General features: G+C 39.3%; 1 protein-coding gene across 6 annotated transcripts; it reads left to right on the top strand.

The window, feature by feature from the left end:
* The first annotated feature begins 5,365 nt into the window (after positions 1-5,365).
* Positions 5,366-26,046, top strand: znf451 (zinc finger protein 451). Of its 6 annotated transcripts, none has more exons than XM_084092840.1 (14): positions 5,366-5,469; positions 5,734-5,821; positions 5,936-6,019; positions 9,649-9,762; positions 10,633-10,744; positions 10,825-10,972; positions 12,145-12,271; positions 18,389-18,548; positions 18,777-18,924; positions 20,476-21,938; positions 25,136-25,228; positions 25,351-25,428; positions 25,575-25,606; positions 25,870-26,046. In XM_084092840.1, exons 2-13 carry the CDS (start codon positions 5,768-5,770, stop codon positions 25,586-25,588), a joined length of 2,595 nt encoding a protein of 864 aa, XP_083948966.1. In that variant the 5' UTR covers positions 5,366-5,469; positions 5,734-5,767; the 3' UTR covers positions 25,589-25,606; positions 25,870-26,046. The 6 variants fall into 6 exon arrangements, with proteins under 6 accessions (XP_083948966.1, XP_083948963.1, XP_083948961.1 ...); XM_084092839.1 differs by having other exon boundaries at positions 5,384-5,469; positions 5,924-6,019; XM_084092837.1 differs by lacking the exon at positions 25,575-25,606.
* The last annotated feature ends 82 nt before the right edge of the window (positions 26,047-26,128 follow it).

Raw genomic sequence — 26,128 nt, 5'->3', positions numbered from 1 at the left:
AGGAATTTAGTGGTAAAGAGAGAAAAATTGTCAACACTCACCCGGCTAGTAATGTTGGTTGTTTTCCGGGCTTTTAGTGGACACACGGCATTAACGTGGCCTGCCTCTCCACAGTAAAAACACAACTTGTGTATCAGCTGTCGTGATCTCTCCTCCATAGGGGCGGCAGTGGCTCAGTGGTTCATGTAGGTTGTCTACAAACCGAAAGGTTGGTGGTTCAATCCCCGGTTCCACTTGACCAAGTGTCGAGGTGTCCATGAGCAAGACACCTAACCCCAGCTGCTCCCGACGAGCTGGATGGCGCCTTGCATGGCTGACACCGCGGTCGGTGTATGAATGAGTGGGTGAATGTGAGGCAATGTAAAGCGCTTTGGTGGCCATAGGTCTGTGAAAGCGCTATATAAATGCAGTCCATTTACCATTTTACCATTTACCATAGATAGTTTGGTAACTCCTAACTGCATTGGTTCAGGGCTGGATGGTGCAGTAGGTAGGACTGAATTGAGTATTTGGAAAGTTTGATTAGTCGGAGTGATTCTCTGTGATGGTGACTTGGACTTAGCAGGGCTATTACGCATGAGGTTATCAATCTTGATCGCGAGGGTCACATACTCTGAAAATGATTTGGTTTTCTCCCTTGCACACGAGTTCTGCTTGTAACTCAACATTCAAACTTCGTTGAAACACGGCTTTGAGTGCAACATCATTCCAACCACTTTGAGCGGCGATCGTTCTGAACTCTATGGCATAATCAGCGGCTGATCGGCGGCCTTGACTCAATTGCAAAAGTTGTGTTGAAACATCCATGCCTCCCGCTGGGTATTCAAACACATCTCTGATTTGTTGAATGAAGTATGCATAAGATCTTTGAATCATACTGTCAGTCTCCCAGACCGCTGCAGCCCAATCAATCGCTTTACCAGTTAACAGAGACATTAGAAAAGCACATTTCTTCTCATCAGATTCAAAATCATCATTTTGGTGTTTGAAATAGATTTCTACTTGCCGGAGAAACCCCTTGCATTGCTCTGCTGAACCATCAAATTTATTGGGTAACGCAAAGCTTACCTTTTTAGGCATAGGAGGTGGTAGCGAATGGAGATACTGCGTGAGGTATTCATTAGTAGCTTGTAGTTTGCCCAGCTGGTCTTGGTATCCCTTGAGGATGTCACTTTGATAAGCAAACACTGTCTGTAGATTAGCAACTTCTGCTGGATTCATCGTGGGCGAAACATTATGTGACGAGGCAGAAGCCGAGGTAGAATCCATATGCAGTTGTTTATTAAAATCCACAGCAAACAAGACAGAATCGGCAGGCAGATAGCAGAAACCTGAGGCAGGCAGAGGTAATACACAATGTGGCAGTCCAATCCAAACAACAGAGCAAAGGGATAATCCAAGAGGCAAAAACAGAACAAAGCAGGCAAAGGTCATAACCGATATACACAAGACAATGATAAGAGAACGCTCAGTAAGGCAGGAAAACTGGCAATACTTTGCGATGGCCTGTTGGCCAGGCCATGCTTAAATGTCTCTCAAACAGGAAGTAACCAGTGAAGCAGAGGGAGTGGCACACAGTCAGTACTCGGGAGAGGGCTCCCTCTGCTGGCGTGACGTTACATATATATATATATATATATATATATATATATATATATATATATATATATATATATATATATATATATGCAGAAAATTCTGACCCTCTGTCTGAAATGATCCGTTTTAATGCGCGGCTCCTTTAAGGCTTGTCAGTGAAGGCCATTGCTGTGATTGGCTAAAGTCATTGCAGGAAACAGTGGCCCTGTCCCAAATGGCACCCTAAGCACTCGTGGTCTTCCTACAAGTCCGCACTTTCGTGACGTATAGTTGCTTTGACTGTTTGATCAGTGCGGGCTCAGCAAAAGTGTGCACGAGGCCGCACATTGACCGTAGAGCGGGCGCTCGCAGCCGCCCTTCTGAGACCTTTACTGTGAATGACCCTTACTGTCTCATGGACTCAACCGACACGTGCATACAGCAGCCATTGTAAGTCCACAAGACCGAAAGTGCATATGAAGTGTGCCATTTGGGACAGGGCCATCATCTCCCACTCGCTGTTGCATGTGAGTATGTCTGTGTCTGAAATCGCCTCCTTAAATATGGCACTGTTTTGAGGGGACAGCCGTTTGTAGTGGTGTCCGAAACATAGTGGACGGGTTACCGAGTGCACTCATTCAATCTCACAATACACCTCAATAACGAGTGTACAACTGATGTGCGCTCAACAGCTAGAAATTACCCATAATGCACTGTGAGTCGCACACTGAATGCATTCCAACGTCTGACCATAAGATGGCGCCACATCTGAATCGATCATCATCATCCATCCATCCATTTTCCAAAACCGTGTTGGTCCAGCATAATATTATATAGGTATAAAATCCTTATGAATTGATTATTGAATTGTTTAATTAAGGTTTATACATGCAAGTTTCCAGGAGTTCAGGATAAATCTTTCATTACAGGAGCTTCAAGTTTGCTATTTTTCGATTAATTATTAAACAGCAAGTACAAACTATGCAAAAGCGGCAGACCTTCTGGTGCACTCAGTGTCTGAATTCACTCTCTTGTTTTCATTCACTCCTTCAAGTGGACTATATTAGTGGAGTAATGTAGGGAATAGTGAATGAGCATAAGAGTTTAGGCAAATCTGAACACCCGTGGGCTATGCGCTGTGATGATGTATAACTATTGGTCGATGTCTTGTTCTGGAGGCGGACATATGCAAATGTATTTGCTTGTGTGACGTCACAAACACTCATATGTCCAAATGACCGAGTCGTTTAGAGCTTGATTAAATAAATGCTTTGTTTATAATGAGGAGGATGTTTTAAACTCTGAAACTTGCAGGATTTTTTAATGGTACAAAGACCTCTTATATGTCAAAAGATCAAGCAAATTTGATTTGCCATGTCATGATCCCTTTAAGAACTGTTGACTGAAAGGTTCTTTGAGGAACCCAAAATGGTTCTTCACTGTAAAAAACAAAAACAACAAAAAACTTTTGGAACCTTTATTTGACAAACATTAGCCATTTAGTGTTTATGCATGTATATATGTATTTATTTATTTATTAATTTATTTTTCCTTATTTTCTTGATGTTCGGATATGTTGATGTTTGCAATGTCTAAAATGTAAAATTTCAATAAAGAGTATGTTATAAATTGTCTTTGTGGTGAATTCCTTCATTCAGCTTCATGAAGCTGCATGTGGACTTAATTAACACGTTCATTACCAGGACTTATCTTGAACTATTTTTATTTCTAGTGACTTGCTCTTCAGCAGACAGGTGATTTATCAAAGCCATCAGAATCAGATTTAATGGCAGCGCACATTAAAGGAACATGCCAATAGGTGGCAGTGATTTGCACTCAGTGATTTGTGGCTCTTAAAGGGATAGTTCGCCCAAAAATGATATTTAAGCCATGATTTACTCACCCTCAAGCCGTTCGAGATGCATATGTCAATCTTTTTTCAGACGAACACATTTTCAGTTATTTTAGAAAATGTCTTAGATCTTTCAGTGGTTATAATGTGAAGCAATGGGGTCCAGCTGATTCACGTCCGAAAATGTACATGCATCCTTCTCAAAAATAATCCATCCGGCTCCAGGGGGATAAACGAAGGCCATCTGAGGGTAATCCGTGCGGTTTTGTCGTAAAAATATTAAAACTTTATAAACTAAAATAACTGGCTTCCGGTGGCGGTCGGTGCGCGTTCACAGAGATGGATGCTGGCGTATGACGTATGACGTAGCGTAGGAAGCGTCGTGACGTAGAACGAACGTGACAGCGCAGCCAGAGAGCAGAGCAAAACAAAACTCAACGTTCGTTCTACGTCACAACGCTTTCCATCTCTGTGAACGCGCACCGACCGCCACCGGAAGCCAGTTATTTTAGTTTATAAAGTTTTAAATATGTATATTTTTACGACAAAACCGCACAGATTACCCTCAGAAGGCCTTCGTTTATCCCCCTGGAGCCGGATGGATTATTTTTGAGAAGGATGCATGTACATTTTCGAACGTGAATCAGCTGGACCCCATTGCTTCACATCATAACCACTGAAAGATCTAAGACATTTTCTAAAATAACTGAAAATGTGTTCGTCTGAAAAAAGATTGACATATGCATCTCGAACGGCTTGAGGGTGAGTAAATCATGGCTTAAATATCATTTTTGGGCGAACTATCCCTTTAAGCAATTCCAGGGGTCTGACACCAACTATACACCCCTTTACCTTTGTAACATAATCAGCAATATTATTGATTTGCTGCACTGACACCATTGGATGAGAACTGAGCTGAACGATGACATCACTGTTTTCTGCAGAGATGCTTTATAACTCATTTCATATTTAATGATCTTTACACAGTTATTGAACTGAACTGAATCAGCTGAACAATGACAATATTGTCATTTTAGAGCCATTTAACAGCATAACTGAACTATGTTTGCATCACTGAATCATCATTTTCCTGTTTATCCCTGTAAAGCTGCTTTGAAACAATCTGTATAGGAATAAATAGGCTATATGAATAAAGGAGACTCGACTACTTATTTTGCTGTCTCTTTATAAAAACACTCAACCTTTTTTTCTACATTTGTAAATAAACTGTCAAATCTTTATTTAATGTAATCTTTCAATGTTTTTTTTTTCTCAGTATGAAATACAATAATAAATAATAACTTCATAAATAAAAAACTTTATTGGGGGCCAAAAAAGGGGCCGCGCATTCGCACAGATGTAAATATGTTACAATTTTAATGGTGATATCCTGAAACAAAAATTATATCAAACTAATAGACCTACCGGATGTTATGATTTATATAGCCTTCTGGGTGTCTGTTGGGGCCCCCGGATTCCCATGCCTTAAAATATCTTGAATGTAACTCGACACCCTTGCCTCATTTAGTATATGGCGTTCTATGAATATGCAAATGAGCCCCGCCTCCACTCACTCACTCAGCTCAGAGATCCACTGGTTGACAATCACACGTTGATCTGATTGGTTACAACAAGGTAGTTTGTGACGTCAGAAACACCAGCGATTTCAAAGCGTGTTTTTGAGACTGTCTTTGGTTCACTGCAGTTTTAAGGAGCAAATACTCAGCAATGGTGTCGACTTATGAATTTACACATGGTTTCTCTTAAAGCACATTAAAAACACCACATCGACATAAACAATATTAAAACGTTGATTTTCACCACAGAGGAACTTGGAAAAAATTGACACAATAGTTTCAATGTTACATTTTTTTATTATTATTAAAATATAAACAATAACACGCGTTCACATGGACGTTGGATGACTTTTATTTCGACGACGTTTCTTCCTGTGACGTCATGACGCACGTTTTCTAACTGCTCTGCTCAATGTTTTGCTAATGTTTTGCTAACTTTGAGAAGAGCCCGCATTAGAAACGGTAATTTTGTCTTTACAGTGAATTGTTAGTAAGTATTATCGCTGCAGAACTTAATGTTTGGTGAGACTTTCTCCCATTCTCCTGTCGACGAGTAGTTGAGATTCATGCAAGCTGTTTGCAGGATTGAGAACTCGTTTTCCAACACTATATACACTTTTAACGACGTAAATAAATCCAGTGCCAGTTACAACATTAAGACGTACGCAATAATGTTTGCATGCAGCACTGAAAAGGCATTTTATATGGCTGTGTTTTGTTTCGCAGTGATTGATGTAATGCTCCATCGAGCACAGATGTGATGTCTGCCTCTACAGTCGCTGAAGATGTGGAGGATGATGTGGAGTTCGTGTCTGTAAGTGTCACGGCCTTGATTTCTAATTTGAGTTATTAGGACAGTTGTGTGGATCTGGGTCTTTTCACTTGAGTGTGTATGGTAAAAGCACCCTGATTTAAGCGTGTGTTTCAGGAGGGCCCTCTGAGACCAGTGCTGGAGTGCATAGATCTGCTGAGTGACGGAGAGGATGAAGGAGGCGTCTCAGCCGCAGACACCGTGAGTTTCTTCACACACCGTCTAGAATATAAGAGTTAAAGCTGTAGAAAAGTTGTTCATCATTTGAGCACCACCATGTTGTTCCACAACACAAAAAACACATTTGGCAGAATGTCCAGGCTGCTCTTTTCCATCATGTTTCATACAGCCAGTCTTCTGAAGTCCTACGATAGCTTTGTGTGAGGAACAGGCTGAGATTTAAGTCATTATTTTCTGATTTGTATTGTAGTGTTGTGGTGCTTTTGTAACTTAAAGGCCCACTGAACTGCCTTAAAACGCACAGCATTATTCAGTATGTTGATGTTATTTCCACTGAAACAGGAAGACAGGGCGGGGCATATCAAACAGCCCCTCCCCTTTCTTTAAACAGCCAATAGCGTTTAGTTATATCACAGCTCAGAGCTGTTGAGTTCATTAAAGCCACAGTTTCTTCCTAATCTCCTCCATATCTCTTTATAATACAGCATTCTGTGCAGAACTCAAACGGGTCTGATACGCTTTCTGTTCTGCGACTCGCTCATATGATCCGCTCTGTGTCGTGTCTCTGGGCCGAAGCTGCGGAGGTTCACGTGACACTAACGTCAACCCAGACTTCATTTGCGCCAATGGAAAGCGTATTTACACTGTCTGAATCGTTCCCTATCCCCTATATAGTGCACTATGTGATATTCACCATGTAGAAAATAGTAAATATGTGAAGAAGTGACTGATTTCAGCTTCTGTTTATAATGTAGGGGGCGGAGCTTCGAATTCTAGAGAGCATTTGATTGGAGTGTAGAGTGATGTCATTGAATCATTGATCCATATTGGCGGAAGTGAGAGACTGTAAGGTTTGAACGCTTATATCTTCAAAAATGCGAATTTTGTCATTGTTTTGGAGCACACTAGCTGATAGATAACAGTAAGACTAACATATTCATACTAAAAGCTAAAAAAAGTCACTTTTGGTTTCATGGGGACTTTAAAGCTGGCTTGAAATGGAAGTTGTGATCATCTTTTCGTCTGTATATTCTCTATATTGTGACGTACAGTAAATCTGAGTGAAATGGCTTTTGGAACAAGAACAAATGTGGGCGGGGCTTGATTTTGTCTGTGGGGAATTGGTTGGATGGGTTGTGGTTTGCTATTGGTGGATCTCATGTGAGTGACAGGTTGCCCCGCCCTCAACATATGTAAAAAAATCATGTGAGGTTTGAAATGACATGAGGCAGAGTAAATCAGGCCTGACCAATCCTGTTCATGGTTCTTTTTTTTGTAGTTAAATTGTAGTTGGTTACTGATTCTGAGATACTAAGTGACATCTGAATCAATCTGAGTTAACTTTATTGGCCAAGTATGCAAAACATACAAGTAATTTGTCACTGGTATAAGGCATCCCACACGTATGTGCAGTGTATTATAATAGTTGCAGAGACCAAATACAGTGCTTAGCAGATAACACAGCAACAAAAAGTATTAAACATAATAACAGTGCACTTAATTGCGGTACTACACAAGATCTCGTACCATATTGAAAAAAATACAAAGGGAAAGAAAATTTTAGTTTTTTGTTATTAAAAAAAATGAAGTGCATTAAATATTACGTTACGTCAGGGTTTCGTGAGTTTAATGAAAAGCTTTTAAGTAATTAAATCATGAACATTTTAAATGAAAATAAGTCATTTTAAAATTAAAAACAAAAATAAAACGCTTAATAAAAAGATTAAAAAAAATGTATTTGTTTACCTGCATCATGTCATGTGACCATTAATCGACATCAGAGAACAGTGAACTTAATTTTATTTTTTATTATTATCATGGACTTAATTTTATTAATGACCTAACTTAATTACTTAAGTCCCCCTGTTGTCAATTGTATCCCTTAACTCATATTTGATCACCAAAATGACATATTTAAACGTTTTTTCCTTGAAACAATTTCCTCATGCCTTAAAATATCTTGAAAGTAACTCGACACCCTTGCCTCATTTAGTATGCACGGTTCTATGAATATGCAAATGAGCCCGCCTCCACTCACTCACTCAGCTCAGAGATCCACTGGTTGACGATCACACGTTGGTCTGATTGGTTACAAGGTAGTTTGTGACGTCAGACTTTAAAATCTCAGGGCGTACTTTAAATAAATATATTAGGTCAAAGATTTTCAGCTGATAAAAAAGTTGGGGAATCCCTGCATTGCATGTAAATATGAAATAACGTGAATTTGTACATTTTAATGTGTCTGTAAGACAAAAGCCTTCCAAAAACTGTAATAAATGACTGTTTAAATGGCTGTTTTTTTATATTGTAAAATGTAATTTATTCCTGTGATCAAAGCTGAATTTGCAGCATCATTACTGCAGTCTTCAGGGGCGGGACGGTGGCTCGGGGGGGTTCGACTCGAGCCTCTCTGTGTGGAGTTTGCATGTTCTCCCCGTGTCAGCGTGGCTTTCCTCCAGGTGCTCCGGTTTCTCCCACACTAAAGACACCAAAGACATGCAGGTTAGGTGGATTGGACATGCCAAATTGGCCATAGGAGTGTGTGTGTGTGTGTGTCAGGAAGGGCATCCAGCATCAAACCTGTGCTGAATCCATTTTTTGTGTGTGTGTGTCAGGAAGGGCATCCGGCGTCAAACCTGTGCTGAATCCATTTTGTGTGTGTGTGTGTGTGTGTCAGGAAGGGCATCCGGCATCAAACCTGTGCTGAATCCATTATGTGTGTGTCTGTCTGTCTGTGTGTGTGTCAGGAAGGGCATCCGGCTTTAAACCTGTGCTGAATCCATTTTGTGTGTGTGTGTGTGTGTGTCGCGGATAATTCCGATGAAGCAGACCCTGCAAATGTAAACTAAGTCTAGGAAAACATAGATTACTCCAGTCTTCAGAGTTACGTGATCCTTCTATTTCTATTATGAAGAATTATGAAAAATTCTATTATCTATCATTCTAATATGCTAATTTCAGATTATTATCAGTGAAAACAGTGAACATTTTGATACTTTGATGAATGGGAAGTTCCAAAGAACAGTATTTATTTGAAATAGAATTTATTAAAATAATGTATTTACTGTGTTATGCATCCTCGTTGAATTTACAGTCAAACCAAAATGTATTCAGACACCTTCAACATTTCTCACATTATCACAGTTTATTCGCTATAGTTTAGAAAATGTTAATAAAATTTGACCAGAACTCAGTTGATATTTGACTGGTTTTGTCCGTCCTTCTGTTAGACTGTCTCACACATGAATTATGTTGAATATCTGTCAGCTGTTAAATTTAACTACACAATTAGATAATACCAGTTTAGCTCAACCAATCACCAAGCAATGCTTCATTTTGTTCAGTCTGTGTGTAAAAAGAGCATTAGCAATTAAAGAAAAAACACTTCAGCAAAACATGATCAGCTCAAAGTGTCTGAATCATTTTTGCTCCCAAATTGTTATAAATGTCACTGGTAGTCACTGTATGAAGAATTATTGGGTATAATATGTCACAGTTTACTTTATTCTGCTCTCCTCACTCACATAAATGAACTATAGTGTCCTGCACACACTAGTAAAACAATATCAAACATGATTTCTGGTGTCTGAATAATGTTTGGTTAGACTGTACTTCTTTTAAAGAAGTGTGTTTGTGTGTGTCGTGCTCAGATTGAGGATCAGGTGGACCGCCAGCGCGCTCACGCCGTGTCCACGCTGGACCGACTGGCTCGACAGGTTGCTGTGGAGAAACAGGAGAGGGCTGACAAGTGCAAAGCCTTCAAGGTTTGCCTCTTCTCTTTCCAAAAAATGCAGTTGTTGTGGATACTATCACTTGAGATTGAGGGAGCATATATGCTTGTAGAAGCCACAACTGTCTTACTTTCTCAAAGTACTTATTTGCATATTAACATATAAATTGTTTTTTTAATAATAATCTATAGGTATATTGTTTGTATTTATCAACAGGTATAAGTTTTTATTTATTAAATGTGTTAAAGTATAAAACACTAAGTTCTTTAGAAAAGAATGCAGTGAAATTTAAACATTTTAATATACAATTTAATAAATATTTATATTTCATTTGCAATGCTTCATGGGAGGAATTCATTTTCATCAACTTTAAATCAGTTTATAATGTTGTGATTCTTCTTAGAGCAGGTTTGGTTTGTTACTTAGAAAGCAAGCTTTGAATAATTATATTTAATGCCTGTGAAGACAGTGAATTGTGAAAAATATTTAATTTAAGAGGATTGTGTAATCTTTTCTCCCTGAATTTTCAATGTTCGAGGTTAACGTGTAGCCATGTGTGATTTAAATATGTTTAACGGTGATCTTTTTTAAAACTTTTTAATGCACTTATTCAGTAATGCCATTAAAACCTTTAAATTCTGTTCTGAGTGATTTCTAATAAGTGACTTATGAATGATACATATATATCAAAACCAGGTTGAAAAGGGTGAAATGTTTAACAAAACATCGTTTGTATCATTTTCAAATACTACTTTGCCTCAAATTAAAGTTTGTAATATACAGTAAAATGATACATCTATTTGTTTTATGGCTTGTAACTCTTTTTGTGAATCTGGGAAAAGTACCTCTGGAACCCAGACCACGAACGACATTCTTACAAGTGTTTTGTGATTTGTTCTGCAGGAGAAGATAATTTCACAGCAAGCACATGGACGACACGAGCTGGCGGTCAGCCGGAGCAATAATGACAGGGATAATGCCAAGCGCTGTGTGGACATATGGCTAAAAATGCCAGGTCTGTAATGTTCTGTAACTCCAACTGATACGAGTGTGTGTGTGTTTGGTTCTGGTGCTCATGTTGTCCGTGTTGCTCAGGATTACAGCCCGGCAGCATTAACTCCTGCTCCCTGTGGAGACGCAGATCGGCTCCTGGTCCAGCGAGGGTTTCTCCTCAAACCTGCCCGGTCATCAACTGCGGCAGAGTCTACGACAACGTGCCTTTGCTGGAGGGGCATCTGAAACGGTTACTCAGATTTCTTATATTTACAGTTGAATTAAAAAAAAATGCACATTTACAACTTTCACCCAGCTTTCCTGTAGCTCAAACAGTCATGGCCAAGGTCATGGGTTCGATTCCCAGGGAAAGCAAGAACGGATAAGAATGTAAAATGTGTATCTTGAAATTAGGGATGGCAAAAACTAAAAAATTTATTGACCGACCACCGAGCCTCATTAGCCGGTTGAAACCGGTTAACCGATTAGTTTAAAATATGCTATGCTATTTGAAATAACAGCCATTTCGAGCCGCGCCTACAATTTCGCATCTCTGTCGCATCTCTCTGCCGCCCTTGCACTCACGTCACTTTTTTTAAATCCCCTACAGCGCGAAACATGAGTCCCGCAAACGCGGCGCCGAGGAGCTTGTATGTAATCGGAGGAGAAATGGCTCCTTAGTTTCGAAATGGTTTGGGTACAAGGTGATCGCGTTGAAAATAAAGGCGTTTGTCTAGCGTTAGAAGCTCATTTGAAACATTGCCGCGGCTCATTTAAGAAAATGACAGCTCCGAAGAGACGCCGCTTTAGTTTGAGGTAGCACTAGCCTAGTGCTAACAATAATAAAGAAAGATGATGATCATCAGGTGTCGCGTTTTCAGGTGATACATCATAGATGATGTGCTACTACTGTATTTAAGCACTGTATCACACAAGTTGCAACTTACATCTGTGTCATTCTTTTTGGTGAAATGGTCCTACACACTACTTTTCTTCATCCTGCCGTCTGCCCTGGCTCTAACCTCGAGTGTTTTAGCCTGTAGCCTTTTCTTTTCGCAAACCCAAACGCTGTGACCTCGCGCCAAATGTTTTTATTGGTTTATTAAGTACAAACAGGCGAGTTATGAAAAATTGAGTGTGAGGTATTTGTTCACTTCACACAAAAAGATCTTGGAATGAGATGGCGAACTGTAGTAGCGTTTAGTCCACTGTCTATAATAGCCTAATTTAGAGATCACTTTTTTTTTTTTTACCGACTACCGACAACTTTGATCGGTTAACGTTGATACGGTCAACCATCGGTCAAACGGTCATCGGTCAAACGGTCATCGGTTAACATCCCTACTTGAAATGCAGTGGAAGTCGCTTTGGATAAAAGTGTCTGTGAAATGCATAAATGTTAATTGATACTTTTGTTGGCAGCTTTGATCATTCACCCTGTGACCCCACGATCACCCTGAAAGGCAGCCCGTCTTCTGTCTACGCATGTGTGGCCTGTGGACGCCACTTCAGCTCTAAAGAGTCGTGGACGGAACACCTGGAGTCGAAGGTTTTCATTTTCATTAATATTTTCAGCTTTCTTGATTTTATTGATGTTAAAGTGGTCATTTAATTTTAATGCATCTGTAGATTTGAAAATCATGCTTTCCCCCATTATTGTTGAATCACCGAAGCTACACCAGATATTTTGCCAAGAGATCTCTATTTATTATTTTATACATGTATCAGACAGAGAGAAACAGGCTATATGAGAGGTAGTCTTCATTCCAGATTTCTGTGTTCCCCATTTCTCTATCCTCTCACCCCGTCATGCCTCTATTTTTCTCTGAGGTGGTACAGTAAGGATTGAGCTTATATACACCACTGAGCGACTTACAACTTCCACATATATCTCTCCCAGCTCTCTGCACACATGTACAACATACTCTGACTTCACAAAATACATTATGAAATTATTATGAAAATGAATAAAGAAAATACTAATAAATAACATTAAACAGTAAAATTTTAGTCTTCACATCTACTTAAACTAGAGCCCGACCGATATGGATTTTTGGGCGCCGATGCCGATACCGATAAAAAAAAAGCCAGATACCGATATATCGGCCGATATTATTTATGTGTATATTATAATACAGTAGCAATATTATTTATGTGTATTATAGTACAGTAAGTTTGGACACACTTTCCAATTGGTGTGTACAAACTTTTGATGGGTACTGTATATAGAATACACAGTATAAACAGAATAAATACATAAATGGTTTGCAATGATCACTCAAATGTGGTGATCAAACACTTGTGTGACAAAGATATGTAATGGAGGCAGGGTGAATGATAGAATGAGAATTTGAGCTGTAACCAAACTAGTTTGCATTGCATTTTATATTATATTATATTCTAAATACTGTTGCATAATCTTCACTAACGACTTTGTCTTTTAATTTAGTCACGTTATTTAAAACATAACTTGTATCAATAAATATATCAAAAGTGTCACTGACAAAACCTTATCTTCTATTTTTATCTTAATTTCTCTAATATCTACCAGTGGAGGAAGAACTCAGATCTTTTTAGTAAAGTAAAATTAATAATATCATAATGAAAACGTTTATAATTACATATGTACAGTAGTTTTATACTATTTTAAATAAGTAGTAAGCAAAATGTATTAAACGTGAAAGTAGGCTATAGGGCTGGACCCGAATATTAGAATATTCGTTCGGTGGGTTGGTATTCGATTTGAAAATTTGACATTCGAATATTAGGTTTTTTTTCACATCTGGGATCCCCCGCGAAACGGTTCTCATTCGCGCTTGAATAAGGCCGGCGACACACTGACTGCGTGGCATGGCCATTTTTATTTCGGCTCCCATGTTAACAGGTTGGAGTTTGCACACTGCCTGCGTGTGACACGCGTCTCTCAGGCGCGGCTCGAGCCACGCAGAAAACGCATGCAAGCTAGAAATAGAACCGACGCGCAAGTGTTCCAGCAACTGGAGTGTTCTCTGGCTAGAGCGCAGAACAGCGGAGTTTGTATGGACGAAGTGCATGTCTGAGCTTGTGTTTTGGATTAAGCTGTGTTGCTTTGACATTGTGGAAAATAGAATAATAGAAACAAAATGTATTAGCCTTTTTACCCGTTATTATCAATCTAAATTAATCTCGTTTTTAATTTAACTTAATTTCGTTTTTCTTTATTTAAATTTCGTTTTTCTTTATTTAAATTTCGTTTTTCTTTATTTAAATTTCGTTTAATTTCTTTATTTAAATTTCGTTTTTTCTTTATTTAAATTTAGTTTTTCTTTATTTAAATTTCGTTTTTTCTTTATTTAAATTTCGTTTTTCTTTATTTAAATTTCGTTTTTCTTTATTTAAATTTCGTTTAATTTTTTTTTTTAAATTTCGTTTTTCTTTATTTAAATTTAGTTTTTCTTTATTTAAATTTCGTTTAATTTCTTTATTTAAATTTCGTTTTTCTTTATTTAAATCTACCCTTTACTGTGTCAGTAATTTTGTTAGTCAGAAAAATATTAGACTACCTTAAAAGTATTGCTTAATTTAACAGACCTGTGTGTGTGCGTTTTATATCACTAATGCAGTGTCCATTCTCGGACGCGTTCTCTGCCCGCGTGAGGTGCGCCGCTTCCCGCTCGCGCTGTTCTGTAGTTTACTAAAAGTGTATTAATTCTGAACATGTCGCGTCTCGCATGTCCATCTGGCTACTCTTAATGCAAAATGGCACTATATAAAGTGTTATAATTACATAAATTATTGGAATATTCCTTGATGTTGTAACGTAGCAGAATGAGCTTTAACACTGTGTCTACACCGGACGCGGCCGTTATTTTTTTGCCACTTTTGCCAGTTCTTTGTGACAGCTTTTAGGTGCTTTATTAGCAGCGCCAGCGCCATCCTTACATAAATCACTGCATCGCTGCATTTTTTTAAATATTAATTTATCGGCCATTATAAATGCCGATACCGATAGTTAGGAAAATGCCTTATATCGGCCGATAATATCGGCCCGCCGATATATAGGTCGGGCTCTAACTTAAACTAAATATGTTTAATAGTGTTCTTTTTTTAAACATTGTTAACGCCATTTATTCAGTGATGACATCATAACCGTTTCATTTTGCTCTGTGTGATTTCTGAAAACTGACATTCTGTATGGATAATTTAATTATCAACAACCATATTGAAATGATCTTCACAATAGATAATGCTTTACAGTGAACTCTGTTAGAGAGCTTCATATGGCCGTTTATCTGCGCAGTAAAATCCCTTACTCTCCTGTTGAGTAATAAAAATGCAATCATACAACATTTCAATCATCTTGCCATCTCTGAGAAGCCGAGCCGATGTTGATTCTTGTTTTATCACGAGCTCTGCCTCGTTCTTTTCTCCAGCAGACTCCTCTTTTCTCCTCTGTTTAGCGCTTGTTTAAAACAAGGTTGGAGATTTAGCAGCTTAATGTCATCCTTTCTCTCTCGTTGTGACAGCTAACCTCTGACACGCGCACACACACACTCAACTAACACCTAACCTCCCACACCAGACACGCTGCTTTTTTGAACAAAAAAGTTACGTAGTGTACCGTTAAAGTTGGCATGAAAGGGAAGTTTTGCTAGTCTTTTCTTCCCTATTGTGACGTATATCCGAGTGATAAACTTTTTTTTTGAATGAGAAAAAAAATCTGGGCGGGGCTTGATTTTGTCCATGGGGAATTGATTGGATGGTTGTGGTTTGCTATTGGTGTATCTCATGTGAGTGACAGGTTGCCCCGCCCTCATGATCATAGATGAGAAGAGATGCTGCAAGAGGGAGGGGAAGATATTTTAATTCAAGATTACGAAGCACATGAATTTAACAAAATGATGTGCACGGATAAATCATTTATAGTAAATACTGCAATATTCCATAAAAAATTGATTTCATGGCGACTTTTGTTTGTATCATGTTAGCACTACAAGTTAAATATCACCCATGATTTAAACAGTGAACGTTGAGTTTAGAGTTTAGAGTTTAAAGCTGTGTTTGTGCACGTGAGATGAGCATTACATTTTCCACCCTCTTTGGCCCGTACAATTAAATGGGCCAGCTGTTGTTTCCATGCTTGAGAAAATCAAAAAATGCATAGCCGCAAAAAAATAAAATAAAAATCGCTAAGAACAGAAATGATGGACAAATGTGACCCTAGTTCACAAAACCAGTCACATGTCGCACGGGTATATTTGTGGCAATAGCCAACAATACATTGTATGGGTCAAAATTATCGATTTTTCTTTTATGCCAAAAATCATTAGGATATTAAGTAAAGATCATGTTCCATGAAGATATTTTATAAATTTCCTACCGTAAATATATAAAACATTTAATTTTGTGAGTGAATGCAGCACAATCGCCAACATAAATGGACAACTTTAAAGGAGATTTTCTCAATGTTTAGATTTTTTTGCACCCTCAGATTCCAGATTTTCAAATAGTTGAATCTCGACCAAATATTGTCCTATCCTAACAAAAAAGCTTATTTATTCAGCTTTCATATGATGCATAAATCTCAATTTCAAAATATTGACCCATGTGACTGGTTTTGAGGTCCAGGGTCACAAATGTGTTGTGCAATATTACCTGTTTAATATTTTTACTTAATTATGACCGCCGCTAGCGTAGCTGCGAAAGCGGTCATATAGGGATTGTCAAAGTTTTTTTTTTTTTTTTTTTTTCGTCATCTACTGAATTTTTCGTCAACGATACCAGGGACACCGAAACACCGGGGAACATGAAATTTGGTGGGCATGTAGCCCCACTAGACTTTTACGGAAAAATTTCGTTTGGTCCCCGGGGGCCACTCCCCCCCCGCGCTGGGCCCCCCCAAACCCAAAAAATGCAGTTTTTCCTAAATAACTACCTGAACCGTGGCACCGAGGATGAAGACATTTTTTATGGTATGTTGCTCTTAAGGGCCCACATCAACCTAGCCCATAATCACTCATTTGTGATTTGCGCCCCTCCCATAAAAAATGAAAATGCAATATTATTCTGCTTTAATCGCCCCTATCTTCAGTTGAGATGTTCAGAACTGCACCATATTTCATGTGTATGATTAACTTGACATCCTCTGGGGGTATGCTAAGTTTCGTAGAATTTCATCCATGGGGGGGTATAAAATAAATTCATTTATGTGCACATTTAGTGACTGTACACTCATCGGCCTGTAGATGGTGGTGTTGAGCGAAGGGTTGCTGGTTTAGGATGATACTGTCACTAAGGTTGCCAACTGTCCCGAATTAGGCGGGACGTCCCGCATTTTGGGCCTAATTTATTTGTCCCTTGCGTGACCTCCCGTGTCCCGTTTTTTGACAAGCTGATAAACCACTGACTGATACAACAGCAACAGCAGCAGTGCTGACCACGACACTTGAGAATGATCACCGACACCTGTCATCATCCAATCACAGCTTTTTTTAATCACTGTTTTGAGACAAATCATTGTTTGATTTGCGAACATCCTCTGCCGTCTGGTCGCTTCCGCTTCAAGCCGGACTCGTCTCGCGCTAACGGTAATTCTCACTGTCCACGTTTTGATTTCGGCTAATCAATTTTGGCGAATGCAAACAACGTGATTATTGTTCATGAGTCTAACATCCAGCCACGCAAGAAAACATGTAATCTACCTGAGGGAATAATATGCTCAAAAAACATTTCTGATTATTATTAATGTTTTAAAGCTTTTAGAAAGTACATAGAAAGCTTTTGTAACATTATCTTAACTGTCACTTTTGATTAATGTAATGCATCCTTGCTGAATAAAAGTAGGCAATTACTTTCTTTATTTTTTTCCCCAAAAAATAATCTTACTAACCCCAAACTTTTGAACTGTAAGCCTAGTGTATAATGTTAAAAAAGCTTTCTATTTTAGATAAATGCTGTTATTTTGAACTATGGTTTGTTTGTAATGTGACTTTTTTCATGTATGACATTAAAATTATTTTTAGAATGAAATACATAAATAGGTTAAGCAATACAAATGTGTTTATGACTGATAACCTTTTAAAAACAAACTTAACTGCAGACACTGAAATGACGTACACTGTGTGATACAGTACAAATATTTTGAGTGTCCCTCATTTTCCTATAAATAACCACGATTGTCCCGCATTTTCCTTTTCTGAAGTTGGCAACCCTAACTGTCACACACACACATGCAGGAATACAAACAAACGCAAGCATGCACACACACTGACATCCACACGCACAGACACACACCCATACACACACATACAAATCCACATGCACAGACACACACACGCGCACACACATGTACGCACGCATACATACACGCACAGACACACACACACACAGACACACACATACACAAACACACACACATACACACACATACACAAACACACACACATACACACACACACACACACAGACAGACATGCACATACTACTACTTTTTTTAGGTATATACATAAACACGCAATACAGCCAAATTGCTCCACGTCATTTGTTTTTGTGGAAAGCCAGTGCAGGCCTGAGCGGCGGTCATATTTTGTACCGCCATGTGGTACATCTAGTTGTCTTAATAGTGGAAATGATGAGGAAGAAGTGGCATAAAGTCTGCTGTGTCTCTTGTGCTTGATGTCATCTGTAGGTGTCCTCCTCTGACGCTAATGGCCACAGCCGTTCCCAGACCTTTCAGCTGATCGTGTGCTTTGCATGTCCTGCCTGTTACCTCCTCTTCAACATCAGGGACGAATGCCTTCAGCACATGTCTGCAAAAAACCACTTCACTCAGTCCATCTTTCTCTGTGGTGTGTGTGCTCTTCAACAATCAAGTCAAAACTGCACATGCATCATGATCTTTCCAGGACTGTAAACAATAAACTGGACTAGACACAGCTAAAAAAATAAATCTTGACATTTTTGTCCTGTATCTTTGATCAGTTCCTGTTTGTTCAGAAATATCAGCATTCAGCTTTCTGATCAAGTTTTAATTAATTTATTTTGAACATTTTGCATTTCATGTTTTTGTCTTCCAGAAGCAAAACCGTCAGCCGTGCCCGTGCCAGTTCCTCGGTACGCCAAGAACCGTTTAATCGCTCTATGTAAGGATATCAGCTTCAACGTCAAGTGCACAGTCTGCTCTAAGGTGCTCACCTCGCACATGGAGGCCAGAGCACACTTCAAGTGAGTTTATATTGGTGTTTTCTTGGATTGAAAGTGCCATGTTATGCTATTTTATTCTCCTACAATAGGTTTACATGCATCCAAGGTCAAAAAGCTGTTAGCTGTTATAGTGTGCACGGATCCACTCTTGGAAAGGCTACCGGAAATACTAGACCATCCAGGGACTTCTGGCATACTCTCTTCAACATACTACGCTTTAATTGGGACACACTTATTTTAATCTCACACACTGTTTAGGGTGGATAGTATGGACATTGAGACGCTGGATGTGTCTTTCTTGCAATGCATTTCATCTCAGAATTTAAGGGGGAATATCAACGTCAGTGTCAAAAAAGTAATGAAAAACAAATTCAAGTGAAAAAGAGACTGAGAAGTCTATTCAGGACAAACTTAATGGTAGAGTCAAGAATATAAATTGAATGAATAAATCAGGACTTTTTCCTAGCATACTACTTTTACAGTTTCTGTAGGATCCATACTGTGCACACTATGCACATTTTACTATGCAAAATTAAATGCATATTTTCCAGATGACCTATTCCATTACAAAACAAACCGTATCCAGCAGAGCAGACTATGAAGAATACTGTATATCCCGTTGTTAATTGTGCTTAAAGGATTAGTTCACTTCAGAATTAAAATTTCCTGATGATTTACTCTCGTCATCCAGGATGTTCATGTCTTTCTTTCTTCAGTTGAAAAGAAATTTAGGTTTTTGAGGAAAACATTCCAGGATTTTTCTCCATATTGTTGTTGAACGGGTTGAAGGTCCAAATGTGAGTTTCAGTGCAGCTTCAAAGTCTCGACACGATCCAGCCGAGGAATAAGAGTCTTATCTAGACAAACCATTGCTCATTTTCTAAAATTTTGTAACATTTATATACCTTTTAACCACAAATGCTCGTCTTGCACGTCCACGACTTCACGCATTATGTAATCACGTTGAAAGGTCTGGCTTGACGTAGGCGAAAGTACCGACCTAGTGTTTACAAAGCAAACGTGCAAAGACGAAGTCAAATGCCATTTACAAAAAAATAAAAGGTAAAACATCGATGTCGGGGGCGATTTTGAATTTGAAGGAGAAAATGAGATGGAGTTTTTCTCCCTACACTACATTTTCCGCCTACGTCGTGACGCATGACCTTTCAACGTGGTTACGTAATGCGTGAAGTCGTGGACGTGCAAGATGAGCATTTGTGTTTAAAAAGTATATAAATGTTAATTTTTTTTAGAAAATGAGCAATGGTTTGTCTAGATAAGACTCTTCTAGACTTTGAAGCTGCACTGAAACTCACATTTGGACCTTCAACCCGTTGGACCCCATTGAAGTCACTATATGGAGAAAAATCCTGGAATGCTTTCCTCAAAAACCTTAATTTCTTCTTGACTGAAGAAAGACAGACATGAACACCTTGGATGACGTGGGTGAGAGTAAATCATCAGGAAATTTTAACTCTGAAGTGAACTAATCCTTTAAGTGCACCTTTGCATCATTGAGATCCAGGTTTTGTTGTGCACTAACAGCTCTATGCTTCTTGTTTTGTTTCCCAGTGTGCAATGCAGACATGGCTGCGCTATTGCCACTGCCGATCAAAGCGTGGCTGACATCATGAGGAAGATGGCGGTGATGGGTCAATGCTCCTCATGCCTCAAACCTTTTCTTAGCGTGGCTCAGATGGAGGAGCACAAAGAGCTCATGAAACACGAGGTGGAGAGAGTCGGCAACATGACCAGAGCCCTTCTTTACTACAGCAACTACTGCGAAATCAGGAACGCTCAGAAGGGCACGGCATGCGGAGCCACAGAAAACGATTCAAATGGGCCTTTAGCCAAGCGAAAAAGGCCGGCTAGCTTAGATTCCCAAGCCAAACCGGGAAAACGGTTACAGCTCGCCTGGTTCTGTGAATGCGGTCTGCGCTTCACAGAGGAGGAAACTGCAAGAAAACACATCCAAGCGGCAAATCAGATCTTCCACAAATGCGCCGTGTGTGGAAAGTTAATGGGAGAGTCGTCTATAGCGCGCTTGCATATGAGCCGGTTCCACGGTGGCGCTCACTTATCCAACTTTCTTTTCCACTGCAGAAAGTGCAAAGTGGAAATGCCAAGGATGGAAGACATCATGGCTCATATTGGTGTGAGCCATAGAGGACACAACTATTACCAAGAAAGAGAAGACGCGTTAGACGACCGTGTCTCGTCTAGCATGTCCCCCAAACCGTCGACAAGTGCGGAAACCAAAATCCTCAGGCCAGCAAGTTCCTCTCGCGTCTCTCCTCCGAAAGTCGAGTCTTGGCTCTGTCGAATGTGCGAGGATCTCTTCGACTCTGAGGCGTCGGTGCGAACACACTGCGGGGATTTGAGCAGCCATAGTTTCCAACGGTTCGCTTGTGGCCACTGTCCGCAGAAGTTTTTTAAAGAGTCCACTTTGCGACGCCATTGCGCCAACGAACACGGCGGTGACATCGTCCTCCGCTACTTCTGTGGACTCTGCGAAAGCATGCTGTATGACACCGAGAGCGAGTTTCAGGAGCACTACGACAGCCTGCACAGCCACGATTACTACCGCTTGGAAACCGCTGGGAATAACCCGCAGGCCAACGCTGTTGAGAGTCCCACAGCGGGTACGAGTCCTTCCCAACTTTGTCCTTGCATGGGCTCTGAGAAAAGCAAAGAGGAAAGGAAAGAGATTTTCACAAAGTGCATGAAGCAGTTGGCCGTCGAAAATAAATGCAGATACTGCTGCCGCCAGTGTGACAAAAACACGCCGGCCTACGCAGAGATGAAGACTCACATCCTCCTGCAACACAAGAGCCAGGGCAGCGAGAAGCGGTTTGATGTTCTGTGCACCGCTTGCTCACAGAGCCACAAAGATGTGCCCAGTTTCCATTCACACTACCATGAGCAGCACTGCCAGTCAGAGCCTTGCGCTTGTTCCCGACCCAACGCCACAGACGATAAGCCCGCCTCCGCCGGCAGTGTTATAAACGCTGAGGAGATCTTCCCTCTGAGTAATGGTGAGATTTATGGAGTATCGAGTTACTGGCTTAAAGGATTAGCTCACTTCAGAATTAAAATTTCCTGATGATTTACTCTCCCCCACGTCATCTAAGATGTTCATGTCTTTCTTTCTTCAGTTGAAAAGAAATTAAGGTTTTTGAGGAAAACATTCCAGGATTTTTCTCCATATAGTGTCTTCAATGGGGTCCAACGGGTTGAAGGTCCAAATGTGAGTTTCAGTGCAGCTTCAAAGTCTCGACACGATCCCAGCAGAGGAATAAGAGTCTTATCTAGACAAACCATCAGTCTATTTATAACAAAATATATAGTTTTTAACCACAAATGTTCGTCTTGCACGTCCACGACTTCACGCATTACGTAATCACGTTGAAAGGTCAAGCGTGATGTAGGCGGAAGTACCGACCCAGTGTTTACAAAGTGAACCTGCAAAGACTAAGTCAAACGGCATGTATGTTTTTTTTTTGTTTTTTTTAATAAAACGGAAAACAATGTTGCTTGACGATTTTGAAGTTGGAGGAGAAAATGGGACACTTTTCTGGCCACGTCAGGTTACCGCGTGACCTTTCAACCTGATTACGTAATGCGTGAAGTCGTGGATGTTCAAGTCGAGCATTTGTGGTTAAAGTATATAAATATTACTCTTTTTTTTTATTTTATAAAATGTCCGCTGGTTTGTCTAGATAAGACTCTTATTCCTCGGCTGGATCGTGTCGAGACTTTGAACCTGCACTGAAACTCACATTTGGACCTTCAACTAGACATGTGCGGTATTCGGTAATGCGATAAATCGCGGTGATGAATATGCACGATATTGTTATCGCGGGCACTTCAAAATACCGTGAAAAATAATAGATCTGAATTTAGATTTTTAGAACGCGCATTATAGCTTATTTTCCATCAACCGCTTAAACAAACACTGCGTATATGCTGCGCGAAACACGTGTGCACTCTGATGTAAACAATCGCCACGTGTATAAGCATGCGGCCGGTGCGCACTTCTAGTCTAATGTAAACAGTCCTCACATGGAGAAGCAGCATGGTGGAAGGAGGAACGCCGCCGCCTACAGTCTATGGCCGCCGCCGATCTATCCGGATCCATCCCGCTTCTAAAAGCAGAGCTGCCAACTCGACGCATTCAGCGCGAGACTCTTCACACGCTCACGCCACACATCCGTTTTCTCACGCAGAGAAAAATCGCGGAGCAAAGAGGACACGAAGACCGTCAATCAAGACAGAGCAGGTTACTTTTGATATGAAACAGAACAATTGTGTCACAGAACGTTACATTTAAACCATTTAATGACCAGCAGCATGTTAGATGACTAAAACAAATAGATAAAGAGGAGTATTTTGCGGAATATGTGCACTGCACTTTTTTACATATTTATTATATTTTTACTTGTGTCATTACATAATTGTTATTATAATGAAAACCACATTATATTTGATTTAATTAGTTATTTGTAACCTTTAATAATACCAGCTGATATGGCTCTATATGGTATAGCATTATGTGAGATTTTTTTTTTTCATGAGAAAAAAAATAACGTGGGCTATCTGTAGCCTTCCTAATATTTATCCAAAATTAGTCAATATTGAATCAAGATTTAAATCAAATCCCAAGTATTGAATTGAAATCGTTAAATTTGTGTTAAGCAATGCAAACAGTAGCCTACCAGTCATTGTATGTATCATGTAATCATTGTAACGTTTTCACTAAACTTAATAAAATTCAGTTTAGTTACCAAATGTTTTGACAATCACAATTACACCTTGTGATGCAAGTTTTATTTTATTTTTACATCCCCCCCCCAATCCATCTGTTTCTCATGTGCAATTAAAATATCGTGATAATACCGTATACCGTGATAAAAGATCACGCAATTAATCGCAGCATGAAAATGTGATACCGGCACATGCCTACCTTCAACCCATTCAACAACTATATGGAGAAAAATCCTGGAATGTTTTCCTCAAAAACCTTCATTTCTTTTCGACTGAAGAAAGAAAGACATGAACATCTTAGATGACGTGGGGAGAGTAAATCATCAGGAAATTGTAATTCTGAAGTGAGCTAAGCCAATAGAGCGCTGTAGTGATGACATTTTTTAGGCCAACCCGTAGGTTCGCATCACCCTGACTCCCTCGACAAAAACTCAATTGGATTTTCCATTGGCTTTTGGATTATTGCAGAAAATACAACAAAAGCTTATGATCCTTGCACGTTTTCTCTTCGTGATAATCTTCACAAACACAACTTTTGAATGTAGAAGAAAAAACTAAACTTAGGCTTAAGTTTAGTAAACGAACAACACTTGCTGTCACATGACTTCAACATCACCATTACTAAGCTCTTTCAGCCTTTTAAAAAAAAAACAATTTTCCTGAAAATTTAGTTGGAATAGTGTGCAAAAGTGTGATTATGAACACAACAAAGCTGTGAAAGCGAGTGAGTGATGAGTTCATCTTCACTTGTTAGCCATTACTGATGTATTTTATATGTGACCCTGGACCACAAAACCAGTCACATGGGTCCATTTTTTTGAAATTGAGATTTATACATCATCTGAAAGCTGAATAAATAAGCTTTCCACTGATGAATAGTTTGTTAGGATAGGACAATATTTGAACATCTGGAATCAGAGGATGCAAAAAAATCAAAACGTTGAGAAAATCTCCTTTAAAATTGTCCATTTCTGTTCGCGATTTGTGCTGCATTCACTCACTAAAATATTTTATATCTTTACGGTAGGAAATTTACAAAATATCTTAATGGAACATGATCTTTACTTAATATCCTAATGATTTTTGGCATAAAAGAAAAATAGATAATTTTGACCCATACAGTGTATTGTTGGCTATATCCACAAATATACCCGTGCGACATGTGACTGGTTTTGTGATCCAGGGTCATAATTATGATAATATCTTGAGCTTGTGTTCACCACAGACCTTATTTCAGGCAAACACCCCATAAATCCATTGACTTCAGGATGATGGAGCCGGAAGTTTCTGGGTTTTGAGCTACAAAAATACATCATCCCTGCAGCACAGTATTGAGTTATAGATCAGTTTTACCAGTCTGGACAAATTTGACTGTGTTTCATGATTTGTAAAAGAACGCTTCCTCATGAAGAACTGTTATGTGCAATCACAGTAAAATAAAGTGTTTGTTTTTGTTGTTGTTTTTCAGTGGAGGAGTTTGAAGATGTGAAGAATGCCGTTACCTCAAGTGCTCTTGATGTTAAAAAAGAAGTGGTCGTTTCGCAGGATTTTGAAGATGAAGGTCTTCACCTTTCTCTTCTCTGGTTTTTCAGAGAATATTAATATTTCATTTTAGATTTGCAATGTTCATTTGATCTTAGTACTGTTACATGGAACACATGACCAATGTTTATTTCTCCTTAGATACATTTGATCATGACATGAAACTGGCTATGGCCTTGAGTGCGGAAGAGGCCATGAAATCAAAAGAGCTGGATATTGGTGGGTCATCATGATGATCATGAGTCTTGACGCATCTTTCTGGTACTAAAGATGCGCTGTTTGTGAACCGTGTGGAGGCGGTACTGTATTTCTGTAGTGTTGAGAGTTCACTGTTCATGCATTAATCAGATGTTTATTTTGCCCAGCTTTGCATGCATGAAGAGTATTATCATTGTGGGTATGTTTCATTTTTCTGGAACTCTGTGATATTTACAGTAATAGATGGGATTTTAGGAGGGTCTCGGGAGCACATATATAGTGCTGGGTTTGGGTGTAACCACACAGATGTTGAACATTGTGTCACTGCATCTGTCATCATGTTAGTATGAGTAATCACTGGCTGGATGAATTATAAATCTGCGTACAATTTGATCGATAGATTGCAACAATATACAAAAACAATATAACTGATTTTTTTCTCTCCATTTTCTCATTTTGCAGAGATGGAAGAAGCGTTGAAAAGAAGCTTACAGGAGTTTTGATAAGGAGAGAGAAACGGATTTGTTTTCCCATGTCGTCCATGCACTGTAGCCATTATGTATTTCATTTCTTTCTGTTTTTCTTTTAAGTTCAAATAAAGGAAAGTAATTAAAATGGCGTTTGCCTGTTCCTGCCTGAGCAATATCTCATTGTGTTCTGGTTATTATCTTTTCTCTGATGTCATCTTGACCCTTGACCCTAAAACGGATCCCACCCTCCT

Source organism: Abramis brama, assembly GCF_963993115.1.
Source record: "Abramis brama genome assembly, chromosome: 19".
Lineage (NCBI taxonomy): Eukaryota > Metazoa > Chordata > Actinopteri > Cypriniformes > Leuciscidae > Abramis > Abramis brama.
The sequence above is the reverse complement of the archived record's forward strand: the minus strand, read 5'-3'. Positions and strand labels throughout refer to the sequence as shown.